This window comes from Aspergillus nomiae (assembly GCF_001204775.2).
Source record: "Aspergillus nomiae NRRL 13137 chromosome Unknown contig00375, whole genome shotgun sequence".
Classification (NCBI taxonomy): Eukaryota; Fungi; Ascomycota; class Eurotiomycetes; order Eurotiales; family Aspergillaceae; genus Aspergillus; species Aspergillus nomiae.
In genome coordinates this window covers 1-16096 of record NW_015378430.1, presented here as the reverse complement: position 1 = coordinate 16096, position 16096 = coordinate 1, and the positions used below count along the sequence as shown (strand labels likewise).

The following is a 16096-nucleotide window of genomic DNA, read 5'->3' as shown; positions in this document are numbered from 1 at the left end:
TTATTTTTCTTCAATGGAGCACAAACTTGGGTAGAATGAATGAACAACGGAAATACTAGTCTGGTTTAGGCCATCTTTTTTATATTTAAACATAGAAAATTCTCTTTTCATCCTCCATGATTCTCATTTTCATTTTCATTTTCTTTTCTGTCTTTCTTTCTTTCTTCCATGTTCTTTTCGTTTTCCCCTTTAAGACACTCTGCACGAGTCCTTCTGGTTTTATCCCCTTCCATCGAGCCCCGTCCTCGTCCTAATTGATCCTTTCCATGGCCCCTCCCGGGTATCAACATCATTCTTTACATCGGGTCGCTCGGCCCACACAATCCCTTTCTAACAAGACCAGCGACAAGCATCCGTGATATTGCTAAAACGTATCCCGCTAAACCCAGTAACCACGTAGATCACCCAGCGGGCCACAACGCCGCGTTAATAGAGTAAGGGGAACAAAGTAATGGCTATACTATAGGCAATACCACCCACCCAAGGGAAAAAAAGAAAGCAAAAAAATTAGAAAATGCTTTAGCGACGCGGGAAGGCTAGCCAAAGCACCGGGACACTGGACCATGTATTAAACCATAAAACGAAAAGGAAAGGAGAGTAATCGCGATTTTCTCTGGTTCTTGGTGGATGGAGGATCCGTCATATTAACATATCGGGACTAGGGGCGAGGACGTGGACTGGTCGGGATCCTGGACGGCTTTCCTGATTCTTCTTGTCTCTTTCTCTTCCCTCTCTTCTTTACTCTCTCTTTCTCTGGCTTGTCGCCTTTTCCATTCTTGTCCCACTTCTTCCTCTGCATGTTTCTCTCGTCCCGATTCTACTTATGTTAGTCTACCATCTTCCCTTCTACTCTTCTCCCTTCCTTGTGCCTATATCATTTGGGCCCTCGCCGTCTCGGTAGCCCTGGTCAAACCTTCTAACTACGGCCGAACTACGAACTAGTTCCGTCCTGTTGGTTACGGCCTACTGATCCATTTGCTATTTGGAGCACTCACCCCACGAGCCCACCCTAGTGGTTTGATTTCTTCTACCACCGTTACCTTCATTTGACTATTTTGACAGCTTCAGCGGCCCTTCTGTCTTTCCTTCTCTTCTCTTCCTACCTCCTTGATTACCTTTTTGGTTTTCTTTGCTTTATCGCATTGTGCTCCTGTACATCTTCCACACATCAGTGTTCCGTTTCCCCTGCTGTTGCCACGGACTTCTTTCACGTCCACTTAGTAGTCTATTCTGGTCATCTTTCGGGGCCTGTCGATCTTGATATTCCTCCCGCACATCTGGTGCATTTCATTTTCCGACATTGGCACAACACTGATTTTCCCACTCCCTTGCGGGAATTAGAGGAGTCTCAACGGGGGAGAAAAGAAAAGAGGAAAGTTATTACCGACAACTGGGATCCGCCGTCAAAGTATCACTTTCAGTCCTTCGTGCGGTCAACACCGCACCACAGGGCCTTTTCGTCTCCCTTCCGACTTTGACTTCCCCCCCTTCATATTCCATTCGGTTGATCCATACGACCATTACATCCGCCCATCTGCAAACTCACGCTTATGAGGCTCGACTAACCGCTACGGCTTGTTGCTGAAGTTCACATCACCGTGCTGTAGGCAGTTTTGCAAGGCCTTGACGCCACCTTGAGGGGGTTATATGCCACCCTCCAACCCATCTTGATTTAGCTTTTTGTTTTTGTCGCGTCTCAGGGTTGGCCATGGCCTCGGATAGGTCACCGCCCCAGAAGTCGCAGCAACACCACGTGAGGCCCAATTCTTCCTCTTCCGCTGCAGCAACTGCCGCGGGTCAACGTCGCATGCCCACCCCTGGCCAGTCATCCCGAACGGGTTCTGCCGACTCTCCCATCCCCCAAGGGCTCGCCACCCTCAACGAACGGCAGTCCCAACCCATGACTGCCAGTACTTCAACTTCAGAAGTTGCGGGTACGGAGCCGCCTAGTACCTCCGCCACTCCTGCGCCCTATGGGACGCGCTCCAGAGGTCGTAATGCGGCTCCTCGCCCCAACTACGCGGAGGACCGTGACATCGATATGGACTTGGAAATCGCCCAACCCGCAACCAAAGCTGCGAAGCGAACTAACGGTGTGCCTACCCAATCTGCCAATGGCACTAAAACGGATGGCGAAAAATCAGCGCCATCTTCAAATTCTCGTAAAAGTCAAACGGCGGTGAATGGAACTAGTCCCGCTTCTGCTGCCAAAGATTCAATTCCTGGTACCTCGTCCTTCTCTGCAAAACTGGAGGAAGCCAATGGTGCTTCAAATTCAAGAAAACGAAAGCAACCGGCCAGCGCTACGACTTCCAGTTCCGCAAATGGGAGCGCATCTAAAAAGATCTTTACCACGCCCCCGGCGCCAGTCAAGGCCAGAGTGACTCAAACTCGAACATGGTCTCTTTTGAGAATCGAGGCGCTCATCTAGAAGATGGCAAACTAACAGCTGACGACGGCACAACGTTTTCCGTAAACGGTCAGTTTTCTTTTTATTTAGTTTAATTTTTTTTTCTGTTCCCAATTTGTTCATTTTATGGAACGAGTTCAATATCCCGGAAGTTACTGAGACTTGATTATAGACCACGTTTACCTCATCTGTGAACCCCCAGGAGAACCGTATTACTTGGCACGTATCATGGAGTTCATTCCAAACAAGGATGTGCCTTCCGGTCCCATTGAGGCAGTGCGCGTTAATTGGTATTACAGGCCACGTGATATACAGCGCAAAGTTGCAGATACGAGACTTGTGTTTGCATCCATGCATTCCGATACATGCCCGCTTACTTCGTTACGGGGAAAGTGTCAGATTAAGCACCTCTCGGAGATTGACGATCTTGAGGAGTACAGAAAGACTCGGGACTGTTTTTGGTATGACAAGATGTTTGACAGATATATCCATCGGTACTATGAGGTCATTCCTACAAAAAGAGTGATCAACGTCCCAGCGAATGTCAAAAGAGTCCTTGATGATCGCTGGAAATTTGTTCTTGTCGAGATCGGTAAAAGGAAAGAACTGACCAGCGCCGTCAAAACCTGCAAGCGCTGCAGTTTGTATGCTGCGAGGTACGTATGACTATACCTGTGAGTCGATGTTATCATATACTCATATTTTGTAGTACTGATTCCGTGGATTGCGCCGTGTGCCACGATACATATCATATGTATTGTGTACGACCTGTTCTTACCAAGAAGCCCGCTCGCGGATTTGCATGGGCTTGTGCGGCCTGCAGTCGTGCCCAGGAGCGGAAACTTGAGGCTCGAAACACTCCAATCCTTGGAGAGTCCCAAGCGGAAGTTGAAGAAGAAATCGTCGAAGAGGAGGAGGAAGAGCCCAACGGTGCGAACGGCACAACAAGCAGCACCCCTGCCGTTGTCGAAGAAGAAGCCCCTCGGCCAGCCACAGAAGAACAGGTTGCGCAGGCCAGGATGTGGCCTTACCGCTATTTGGGCATACACTGCCGTGTTGAAGATGCGCTGGACTATGACGACCGGATATATCCTCGAGCAAGCTCTCGGTTGGGACCGCGGTTCCAGGCGATCGTAAACCCTTGGCCAGGGCGCCCTGTGGAATATGTCAAGCCAACCGATATCAAGAAGAAATATATGAAAAGTTCTGGAGGTCGCAAGGACTCGAAGCTCTCGAAAGAGGCCCTAGCCGCACTTGAAGCTGCGAAGCAAGAGAAGGCAAACAGACCAAAATGGGTTCTGGATGAGCCGCAGGGATATGTACGACGCGGTGAAGATGAGCCGGTTACCGTGAACGGCAAGCAGGTGCGCACAGCGGAGTTAATGTTCAAGATGCCCACTGCGACCCAAATACCCTCTCGGGGCGAAGACGATGCGCCTGGTGCGGATCTCAGCGCTGCGGATCGAGAGAAGCTCATCGACGACTATATGGCTAGAGCAAAGGAGATAGCGCCTGATCTTGGGGTCGAAAAGTACTCAACAAATTTCCTGGATAAGGCTTTGGAGTTGCTCTATGCAAACAGTTTCGATGTCGAGACTGCTCTTTCGAAATTGAAGCAGATGAACAAGTACAAGGATCTAAAGGAACCCCATTTGCGTCCTGAAGAAGTAAAAGCCTTCGAGCAGGGCGTTGCGAAGTACGGATCGGAGTGGCGGAACCTGACGAAACACGTCGGTACTGTACCGCATTATCAAATTGTGCGGTTCTACTACATGTGGAAGAAGACAGCCCGCGGTCACCAGATCTGGGATCATTATGAAGGTAGGCGGGGCAAGAAGGAAGCCAAACGGAACAACCCCGCAAAGCTTGTGGATGACGTGGCAGATGATTATGATGATTCAGCCTATGATAATGAGAAGGCCGTTGAGAAAAAGCGTGGTTTTCAGTGCAAGTTCTGCTCTACACGTACTTCACGCCAGTGGCGGCGTGCCCCTGGGATCCCGCCCGGAACTACAACTCCAAGCGAACCATCCTCAAAACAACGAGATAAGGGGCCACAGCTTACGGTAGCTCTCTGCTTACGATGCGCTCTACTATGGAGAAAATATGGAATTCAGTGGGAGAATGTCGATGAAGTCGCCAAGAAAATATCTCAAAGTGGCAACAAGTCGTGGCGCCGGCGTGTTGATGAGGAGCTGCTGACACAGCTCCTTATTTCCACCGAGACTCCGATTAGCATCAATAGTGCAACCGCTGCCACTGCTGCCTCGATTGGTGTTCCTGTGACAGCCAACCCTCAAGTACAAGAGGCCACAAAAAAGAAGGGGCGCACCAACGACAAGGACAGTGGCGCGACTTCAACTGCTACATCCGTGGAACCGGCACCGAAGAAGAAGCCGGCACCAGAGAAGGCCCCAGAACCGGCACCGATTGTCCCCGATCCACCCAAGGCTAAGACACTCCCTTGTGCCGTCTGTAACAAGATGGAACCTATGGGCGACCAACATTTATCCTGTAGGGATTGCCGGCTAACCGTTCATCGAAGCTGCTACGGAGTCAGCCCGTCACGGAATTGCGTCAAATGGCTATGCGACATGTGTACCAATGACAGAAATCCCTTGTTCTCGACTTGTTACGAGTGTGTTTTGTGTCCTGTGACCTGGACAGAGCATGAGTTGATGGAAGCCCCAAGGTCGACACACAAGAAGAAGACTGAGCGGGACCGGGAAAAGGAGAGGCTAGAGAAGGAGATGGTTAACGAAGCTATCAAGCTTTATCGGCAAAGGCAGGAAGCTGTAGGCAAGCCGATCGGTCCTCGAGAACCTCTGAAGCGGACTGATGGTAACAACTGGGTACATGTCGCTTGTGCGGTTTGGACTCCTGAGATCAAGTTTGCCAACTCCAAAGAGCTTGAACCTGCTGAAGGATTTGCACTCATTCCGGCAGACAAGTACCGCGAGGTTTGCAAAATCTGCAAGTCAAACAGTGGTGCTTGTGTGCCATGCCATTTCAGCGGCTGCAATGCTCAGTTCCATGTCGGTTGCGCGTTCCAGGCGCAGTACACATTCGGCTTCGATATTACACCCGTTAAGAGCTCTAAGAGAGATACTGTGCAAAGTGTACGACTTAGGGATGAGGTAGGAGTAGCCTCTGCGGGAATTTGGTGCCCCCATCACATAGTACCGTCTGTTGTTCATGCAGTAGGCGAGCCGACGGAGGAAGAAGGCGTCAACGCCCTCCAGCGATTTGTCCAAAACTACAAACAAGCCGACCTCTCCTTGACTGGGACTCTGCGTAGAGCGGCGTATGTTCAGCAGTCTGTCAGTGCATCACAACACAATGCGACGTCGGCCGGACACCGACGGGCATCCGCTGTCAATGGCGTTACCGCTCCTCCGCCTACAACGAAGGATAACTCTAAGAATACCGGGGTGTCCACTGAGGAAGCTACAGACGAGATGGCTATTGATTCCGAGAACCATGCACCCGCCCAGATCACTGGCACGGAGGCAACAAGAAAATGTGCGCGTTGCTCTACCGCATACACCCCTCGGTGGTGGCCTGTCGATAAGTCGCGGCGAACCACAGCTGCAGATCACAGGACACCCCTACTCAACGGAGCTGGGATGAATGAACCAAGATTTCCGCCTGCTGCCTCAGCAAGCCCACCATATATTCATCGAAATCCCTCTCAGCATTCTCTCACAAAGCTTAATGGTGAATTTAATACCGCTGATAGGAATGGACTAGCGGGTAATGCCGAAGCATCATTGGGCCAACAGAATCAGGAGTCATACGAGTGTCATAAATGCCATCTCAAGCAGATACCTGCCGGTCCTGCCCAACCCTCTCCAGAGCCTCGGCCGTCTCCTTACTCGGCTCAGCGGCCAGTCCTCCCCGCACCACGTCTTCCAGAATATCACAGCCATCCTTACGCTCCTCATTCCCATCCTCCTTCCCATCCTCCTCAAACCGGGGTGTTGCCTAGGCCTCTTGGTCCGCCGCCTTCTAATGGACCAGAATGGTATCCGGGATATGAACAGCGTCCCGGCGATTATGGGGATAAGCTTCGCAATGGCATTCCAGTTGCTAGCTACCGCGGAGGGCCTCCACCACCCCCACCGCACCATATGAATGGCTTCCAGCCCGCTCCTTCACACCATGCCCCGCCGCATCATTACACGAGCGGAGCTCATCCTCCTCCTCCACCTCCCCAGCCGTTTCCCACTCACCAGAGCCCTTATGGGCCAGTCTCTATACCCTCTCCCCATCTTTCTCACCCGGCGGGCCCGACCATACGCCCCATCGGCGTCACCTCCAGATGTGCACTCAACGATGGTTCGACACTCTCCACAGCACTCACTCAGTGCATTGAACGGGGGACCACCGGCACGTGTATACTCTGCCGACCGCGTTCTTAGTGCGCCAACGCAGTCCCCTCCGGTTTCGCAAGCACATGTTGACCCACGAGGTCGGACTCCACCAGTGAAATTAGACGATACACCTGTCATCGCGCCCGCAGGTCCGACGAGCAGCAGCAGGCATACAAATATTAACGGAACAAATGGCAGTCTGGTGCCAGCGCAAGCCCATCGCTCAAGAATTTACTCTCTTAAGCCTTGTTGCAGTTCTATGCTTGCAGAACCTTAGAAGGAGGGTTTCCAGGGATGTATGATATAGTTCTATTACGTTGTTGTTCTTTTCTTTTCTTTTCTTTTTTTTTTTTTTAAACTCTACTTTGGCATTTCCTTCGTGTTGTTTGGATCGTGTGGCATTTAAAAACGGGGTTTGGGTTCTTGCCATCAGCGTGGTTCTAGATTAATCCGTTGCTCATTTCCCCCCTTCCTTCCCGTTCGTCTGTATGCATCTTCTTTTCCTTTCTTTCCTTTCTTTTCTTTCCTTTTTACTTTTTGGTTCCTACATCACGAGCATGATATATTTGGGTTACACCGCCGTCCGCAATAGCCCAAAAGTATTCAGGGTGGCATGGACTGGGAGTTTCATATATTAGCGTTGAGAATTGTTTTCCACGGCTTCCGATGTATCGTCCATCATATGAAAACACGGTTGCGCGAGGCCTCATTGGGCCGTCGGCAGACGAGTGCAGTTTGAACTCTTGATAGAAGAAGAGAAGCGGGGTAGATACTACAAATGATAATACTTAGTATGCCGTTTCCAGTGTCGTTTCTTCTTTCGTGGTATGGATCGACGGGGACGATCCCGGACGCGAGGGACTAATAGGAAGCGCAGGGAACCTGGTCAAATATTTACATTGACCCGAGCGCCGAAGGCAGTTGGACGGCTGATGCAATGCGCTGTGACAGGGGATCGTCACCGGGCTTTTGATTTGTCTATGGTTGAGCCTCAGATAAAGGCGAAATGGAAGGATTATTATATTAAGTGGTTAGTGCTTATTAGTGGTGCTTTCCATTGCTAGTTTTATATTGGTGGCTCCCGAGTTAGGTTTGACAATTCCCACTTAGTTGCGACTAGGGGCGGAATCTGGAATCTGGACCCCGGTCTGCGATTCGATCGATTTATTCCTTACCTGCATCGGTTCACCATGACGGTTCTGCAATTGTATATAGGATGGGGGAGTGCCGTTCGGTGTGTAAATATCCTTTCATACTTTTACAACTTACCGAAATTCCATGAATACTATTAATTATCAGGTATCGACGCATGTACGCCGGACCCGTCCTTGCATCGAGCTCAGAACTTTAACGTCGTCGATCCTACACAGAATGCATGAACCACATTCCAAGGTCGACAACATCATTATTGCTCACGCGAGAACACTTGATACATACAGATACCTCCATACATACATACTGTGTACATGTCCATGCGGCCGCAACTGACACTGGAAGGGAACCATGTGATAGCTTGGTTTCCGTGGGGCTCTTTTTCCCTGTTCAAGGATACCCTGTGGTTGGTGGATTTTCCGAACGAATGGGCACGACGGGATTTGCATTGATTCACGTTGGAGGCACAGCAAGGCCACCGGCGCCGATGCCCTGCTGCCGAGAGCCAGGCAAACACTACCAGCGCATCAAATATCATTCTTTCAGGCGAAACACCAGGATCCAGAAATTCCCCGGATTCTCTGGAAGGTTATTTACAAAGGTTGCTCACGTAAGAAACTGCAGAGAGGGGGGTGCGCGCAATCTTTGCCACCTGTCACAACGGTTGAGGGGATGAAAATTTGTGGTTATCTCATTTATTTGTTCGGTTGATCATCCATCACATCATACGAACCACATTCTTGAGGTGTGAGTCGACGTCAGCGGTTGGTTGCCACTCTTTTTTTTTTTTCTTCTCTTTTTTTCGCGCAAGGCTAAAGGTTAAAGTCCTTACAGCACAGAAAGTGCTTATGTGCCATGCGCATGGAAGTTCTAGAAGATGATGAACTTCTTGTTGATTACATATCCGCATTGGCAATGCGGAATTTAAATTACAATCTGTACTGTACCGCAAGAGGGGGTGTAACAGACAGAGAGATTGAAGAAGGCTGAGTACCTTAGGGTAGTACTTGTACCTAGGTAAGTAGATGATCTCAATCTATCCGTACCAAACGCTTCCGGTAATAATTTACCCAGCAATCCTAAATTACAATCCTTCATTGATCTAACGATAGATTTAGTGGTGATTTAGGAAATTCAGCCGGCATTCTAGAAAAACCCACGGAGATTGAAAGGAACTAATGAGATTGTTTGTTTTAAGCGTCATCCTCTCCACTCTCTCCGCTCACTTTATCTCGCCAGTGTTGGTCACTTCTTAATAATATTTTCTTTTTCTTTTTTTTTCTTTTTTTTCTAACCTGTTACGAACCTTCACCCGATTCGTGCGTCCGTGTCCCCTCATTTGTGGCTCAGCTCAGTTCTGTCGAGTTTCTAGTCTTCTTCCTTACATGCTGCCCGGAGACCGGATTGGACACATATCACGATCATCAGGAAATTGGGTGTGGTTCCTCGTCCGGTTGGGTAGGGATTCCACTGGTTGGTAAGGTACTTACTTGTCATGTTTTTATCTCCCAAACCTTTTCCATCTTGAAGATGTCTGACTTGGTTCCTGTCATGGTGATGAACCCCATGCAGGGAAGATACAAAATCCTCCACCCCATTGACGTATGAATAAATTATACCTACATCAATTAATGAAACCACTGTAAAAGAAGGCCAAGGGTTATTAATAGTAAAAAGAGACTAGTAACTGGCAGGTATGGAAGACGTACTGGAGGACCTCCGACAGGATTAACGATACACCACATCGGTTACCCTATCAATACCTCCCCGTATGTAATAAATACCTTACTCTACCTACAGATCGGCCCCATCGCCGAGTCTGACGACGCCCACACCCGCCGTGCCGCGACCTTCTGGAAGTCTGGAAGAAAGCCTGAGCGAAGGGGAAAAAAACGAAGGAAAAAGAAGTCAGTCTCACAAAGCGCACGCCGCTGACCTCTACCTTTCCGGAACTGGCATTTCCTACTGGACGGTTTATCTTCATCTGTTTCCATTGCCCTACTTGGACGGAACTGAACCTTCCCTCTGTTCTCCAGAGTTATACTTACATTTGCGCCAACCGATAGGGCCCTTGGATCGGAATTACCCAAAGAACCTCAATCAATCCACTCGTCCTCCACTCTTCTTCCCACTCCCTGAATTCGTTCCCTCCTTCCATCATCTATCGTCTTCTTCTTCTCCTTCTTCTTCTTCTTCTCTTCTTTCTCATTCTTCCCTTCCTTATTGTTACAATCTTATTCTCCTGTCTGAACAATCTCATTGACGACTATCTGCACATTATCTCCCTTTTTCATTTTCCTTCGCCTCTCTGTGCCAACATCCCCCTTTGTACAAGTACTCAACCGGCCTCATATCTGAACGCACACCTCCGGTCTTTCACCTACCCTCGGACTATTGTTCCCGTCTTCTATCGTCTTTTCTTTGCTTCGTCGACTTTTGTTTTTGCTCTCCTAATAGACGCCTTGATTGTCGATCGTCGGCGCGACCGCACGCTGTGCTCCTCTTCTTCACCTTTTTGAGTCTCGTGTCATCATTTTCCCGTGTGGCCCTGCCCGTGGCCCACCATGACGCCCTAAGATTTCCCGCTTCTGGGCCTCGAATTTTGTCGTCCTTGATCTCGGCGAATCTCACCTGAGTCGCGATCCCGCGGGGTGCTCCTAATCGGTTTCTATCGGCGGTGATTTTGGTAGTGCAGAACAGCACAGCACTAAGCAATTGGCCCACACCAGGTCGTGTTTCGCTCTCGGTCTCTTTATTCTCTCGACCTACCGAACTTTGCCGAACCCAAACGTGAGTGGATCCCGTGTACGTGTATGTGGCGATCGTGGTAGACTGCCATCTGGAGGCTTGTGTATGGAACAAAGAACTGGATGTCTCGGAAACAGAGACCCTGGGCAGGTATTTCGCTCTGGGCAGGTTGACAATTGATCAAATCCCTGTGGACAAGTACAGCGAACAATCCATTGTTCGAATGCGCACCTGCAGCTGCTTCTGGGGCGCAGTCCTCTTTGATCCTCTCCATACTGGCTTCGCCGTGTCGCCTACATACACTACATCACCAAAACTTTGCATATGGTTGCTGACCCGATAGAACGCAAAAAAGATTAGGGCCGTTGCTCCTTACCATTTCTCAGTCTCTCCTTTTTCATTTCACCTACCGTCCACCGTCACCTTCTCTATCTACTCTGCCAGCCACTCGTTTTTCCGTGTTTCATTGCTTCGTTTCCCCGTAATTATTCGCGCTGCAACCTACACTATCAACTCGGTGTTAGCCTTATGAGACCGAGTTTGAACTGGGTAGAATATTGTCTTCTCTTTGACCAATCTATTACTTCTCTTGTCCATCCATCACACATTGAACTGGAGAAGCTCTAAGCTATGGGTGTGCCGAACCCAGTCGACAGCATGGATGGTGTCGAATGCTCGGCCGTGTATATTGATCGCCGTGTCGTCCAAGAACGGTGGGTGTATCAAAGCCCAACTGATTCCTCGAATACCTCCAGTTCCGGTGCCTCTACATTTCCTGACGAACCCGATTCTCTGAGATCAGATGTGGAAGTTCTACTGGGGGTCTGCAAACGGAGTATGTCTTATGTTCACCCAGTGCTTCTCGCGGTACTGTTACTGACTGAAGTCTCCGGTATAGTTTATCTTTGTAATGTTGGCCCTTCTCTCGCATCCAAACTCGCCGAACTTAGTGACGACGCCCTCACAACGTGCCGACCTATTTTCGCGTTCTTTGACGTCGATTTGTCAGGGGAAGACGCCGGCTTATCCCGTCGGAAAAGTGGCCGGGGCTCATGGCCCGAGGTATCTCCTCCATCTCCGGCGTCTTTGCGTCGCGGCTTCACCTTCTCGTCTCAGTCCGAAGGGGTGCATGATCTGAAGTTGTTGTCGGGACTGTCTGCCGACATTCAAGTCCAAGAGTCCCCAAACTTAATCGTCCCGGTTGCTATCTTGCGCTCTTCTGCTCAAGTCCCTGGTAGTGTGTCTGTGGACCCCCAGCGCAATGGGGCGATCCCCGAATTTCAGCAGATATCGAAATGCTTAGATGCGGGCGCCGTTGACGTCTTAGCGTCACCCCTGAGCAACGCTAGGATGCAGGGCCTTGTAGTCCACGCCTTCCGTGCTCGCAAGTCCGCTTTGAAAGAACAGTCGCGCTTCATGTCCAGAAAAAAGTTGCGCAAGCATTCATGGGTAGGTGTACACGATGAGCAGCCATATGCCTACTTACGAGAAGCAATGTGAGTTCATTCTGATGGTTCCAACCATCATTAGCTTCGAATGCAGTGCTGATTGTGTTGTGTAGGGTGTCGAAGCTTATGAAGGGCATCTGCAATCCCGAAGAGGTGATAGAAGAATTCCAAGATCAGTATGTACTGCAGTGCCTATAACACCAACTTGTCTAACTCACCATTCTAGGAGTGAATTAAATGTGAGCCCAGAACGTGAGGCGCTCGTAAAAGAGCAGATCGGGAACTGGAACTTTACAGCTCATGATTTTTCTGATGATGAACTTGTGCTGGGGGCTTCTGAAATCCTGCACCATGCCTTCACTATGCCAAATCTGGAACAGTGGCAATTAACACCAGGTAAGTGAATCATCAAATCCTGTAGAAATCTGCTGAGATGGCTGATTGGGTATGGTTTTCGTGAATTAGGTGAACTTCGGACATTCTTACTCGCATGTCGTGCATCCTACAACTCCTTTGTTCTCTACCATAACTTTCGACATGCTATTGACGTCTTGCAATCTGTATTTTATTTCCTCCTTCACATCGGCGCTCTACCCCCTTATGGGTCAGTGACCCGAGACACTGATTCGAAATCTCCTATTGCATCCCTTCTCACACCCTTCGATACTCTTACGCTGTTGATTTCGGCAATCGGTCATGACGTGGGCCACCCTGGAGTGAACAACTTTTTCCTGGTCAAGCTCAACGCACCGCTCGCACAGCTCTACAATGACAACTCGGTGCTGGAGGCATTCCACTGCGCTGCCTTTTCGCAGATCTTACGCCGCTATTGGCCGTCCGCATTCAAGGATAAGCAGATTCGCAAGTTGCTGATCAGCTCGATCTTGGCAACAGACATGGGCGTCCATCAGAAGTTCATGGAGCGACTTGGGTCTTTGCAAGAGAAATTCTATGAGAACGGTCAGACTGTTGATGGATGGAAACCCCAGGATCTTGATATGTACAAGACCCTTCTATGTGGTCTGCTGATCAAATGCGCCGATATCAGTAATGTGGCGCGGCCATGGGATGTGGCTGAAAAATGGACCAAAATTCTGCAGGAGGAGTTCGCCAATCAAGGTGAAATGGAAAAGGAGGTTGGCATGGAAACTGCTTTGTTCGGCGGACCACCAGAACTCGGGAACGTATATAAACTCGCTATCGGTCAGATCGGTTTCATGTCTATATTTGCTCTTCCTCTATTCGAGGGTGTAGCGGATATCTTACCCGATATGCGATTTACCGTTGAGCATATTCGAAATAACCAATCCAGATGGCATCACCTCGCTGATTTGGAGAAACGAAAGCAGGCGTTACTGGACGAAAATGGCCCTGAAGACGTGGTATCTCCTTGTACTCAGAGCCCCGCTGTGAGTTTGAAGGGCTTCAAGGGTCTCCGCGCACCGTTAACGACGAGCGGACCGGATTCTTCTGCCAAGCAAGCATTGCCAAGCAATGAAATCAGTGGTCGGCGCGAGGCAGATTACTTCGGTGCAGCCCACTCGTCTGTGGGTTCTGAGACCTCGCGCGGGACTTTAAATGAGAACACTATCAGCCCTGTCGTCTCTCCGGACACAGCCGGTCCTTCAATGGACATAACTGGAAATCCCTTGCCGTCGCAAACACCATCGCGCAAGTCCTCCAACGCTGTGCCAGACCTTGATATGGTCTCAATCGCAGGCGCGTCCCCAGAGAGAAATAGGGTTCGGACGGATTCCGGAGTATCGAATGGGGCCGCTGACGGCCACTCTTCAAGGGATTCCGCAGTTCTGGCCGCCGTAATTTGCTCTAACTCGCACAAGGAAGATGGTTCACACGATTTTTCGGGCGTCCGCAACAGTGCCGGGGAGATCACAGGCGAAAGACCGAGCAGTTCACGCAATGGTCCGCAAAACTATCGTCACCATCACGCCAACACTAACTCATCGGGACGCACATCTGGCCCATCGAACTCGCAGCGGAACAGTTGTACCCGAACCCACAGCATCAGCAACTACAGCAATAATATGACTCCTATTTCTCCTGCGACGAACGCAACCAGTTTCCTCACTGTAGATGACGGTGAGGACAAAGGCTTTAGCCAGGAAAGCAGTAGCAGGAGCGATCATGAAAGTGATAGAGGCGACGTGCGTCCAGGCTCTTCCAATATCGACCGGGAATCGGAGGGTCATCCACCACAGTCTAGCCATACTTCCCATTCTCAGTCGGATGAGATGAACAAGAATCATACTATGGCACCCGTGAGAGGGAACAGCAATGGCTATTCTAAACAGCCTGCACACTCCCCTGGAAGCCCAAAGCACGATGGCAATGGTCAGCAATGGGATGGATCCAGCGGCGGAGAGCAGTCATCGCGCAAGTTGTTGAAACGTCGAAGTCGCCTGCGATTAGCATTCTGGAAACGCAAAACCCATCATTCTCACCATCATGAGCTGAGCGGTGAATCATGATGGTATCTATCTTTCAAGAGGATTTCATCGATCAATGTTCTGTTTGTTTTACATGGTTTCAAGGTGTTTCTGGCTGGGATTCATGTGGATCAATGGGAGGATTGGGTAATGCATTGGCTGATGACTCGATTAACGATGGAATTGCATGATGTTCACGACCGGCTCGGTTGACAGACGAACCCGAGCAACCAAAAAGAAAAAGCATGGTTCCCGAGGTAGACGCGCGGAATGACCCGCGATACTGGCATGTGCATGTTTTGAGTCCTTTCGGATGGCATCCCGATGACTATATCATGGCGCCACTGGCGATGCTCTCCGCACACCAGCAGTACTGGCTTTCCGGGTGTATCAATCCCACTTGTGGATCTCGGATATCCTGACCAGATGATATCTGAAGTCAGGGGTCAGTTTTTGACTGCAGGGACGCATTAAAACTCTTGAACCCTCTCTTATATATTCTTCTTCTCCTTTTTTGTCAACCTTCTGACGCCTTCATTCTGTCCCTTGTTTCTTTTTCATTTTTCATTTTTCATTTTTTTCCTCCTCGATATTCCCTTTTATTCCGTATTATTATCGTTCATTCACTTTGACCATTTCCTTGTTCTCCTACTGGATCTTTTCTACCGGATAGGCTTTGGGTTGGCGGACATAGAGTCAGGGCGTGGTTTTGGCGTTCTGAGGTTCACCAGATGGCTGGACTGTGCCTTACATTTCATTTGTGTTTAAAAACACGGGTCTATAGTTGCATTTCGCTGTCGCTTTTCTTTTCCAGTACCATGATTGTGCCATAGGCCAATGCAGTGATATATATATTTCACCCACCTAAGTCGTCGAGCATGGCCTAGATCTTTCCAACAATTCTACTTGTAGCGGTATTATTGTCACCTAGTTATACAGAGTGCTCTATGACATACAACTTGTGACAGTCTTATAGTAGTTTTGTATGTCTACACATTACAGGTATATCTATCCTTCAGGCAGGACAAACCACCCCCGATACCCACCGACCCAACTCCATCACCGACAATCCTCACACTCCTGGCCCCCCTCTCCCTTCTCACCTCCCTCCTTCACAGACACACCAGCAGCCCTCAGCGCCCGATCCGTATGTCCCAAGTCCCTGGACGGATCAATCACATTCCTCACCAACGACTTGAGCATCTTCACCTCTACAGAAATATCAGCATCGCCTCCCTCCACACAAGCAAAACCCAACCCAATCAACCAATACCCAACCCGGCAAAAAAACCCCAGAAACAATGGAACGGACTACCAGTACATACCAGGAAACCCCCCATTCGTCTTCCGATCCCACAAGACCGTCTCCTGTGTCCCCGTCTCCGCTGACGAGGAATGGTATATCGTTACTGTGAAGATGCCCCCCGTGGCCGGGATGAGGGCTACCTCGCCCAGGTCGGTGCTGAAGGTTGAGAGGAGCTCTTGGGCGAACTTTTGGGAGGGGGGGGGAGGTGTTAG

The 16096-nt window shown here is 49.7% G+C and overlaps 3 protein-coding genes across 3 annotated transcripts; 2 read left to right on the top strand and 1 right to left on the bottom strand.

Annotated features, from left to right (window-relative positions):
• Positions 1-1708: 1708 nt before the first annotated feature.
• Positions 1709-6831, top strand: ANOM_010595 (DNA-binding E3 ubiquitin-protein ligase SNT2; the record flags this gene model as incomplete). Its single annotated transcript, XM_015555851.1, has 4 exons — positions 1709-2315; positions 2375-2479; positions 2583-3066; positions 3120-6831. 4 exons carry the CDS (start codon positions 1709-1711, stop codon positions 6829-6831), a joined length of 4908 nt encoding a protein of 1635 aa, XP_015403042.1.
• Positions 6832-11313: 4482 nt separating this feature from the next.
• pdeB (3',5'-cyclic-nucleotide phosphodiesterase PDE2) lies at positions 11314-14620 on the top strand (the record flags this gene model as incomplete). Its single annotated transcript, XM_015555850.1, has 5 exons — positions 11314-11518; positions 11582-12179; positions 12245-12307; positions 12358-12527; positions 12597-14620. 5 exons carry the CDS (start codon positions 11314-11316, stop codon positions 14618-14620), a joined length of 3060 nt encoding a protein of 1019 aa, XP_015403041.1.
• Positions 14621-15637: 1017 nt separating this feature from the next.
• ANOM_010593 (SelT/SelW/SelH family protein) lies at positions 15638-16069 on the bottom strand (the record flags this gene model as incomplete). The annotated part of the gene is made up of 2 exons (XM_015555849.1): positions 15638-15789; positions 15904-16069. Coding segments are annotated over 2 exons (282 nt in total), but the record flags the coding sequence as incomplete, so codon positions are not given.
• Positions 16070-16096: the final 27 nt, after the last annotated feature.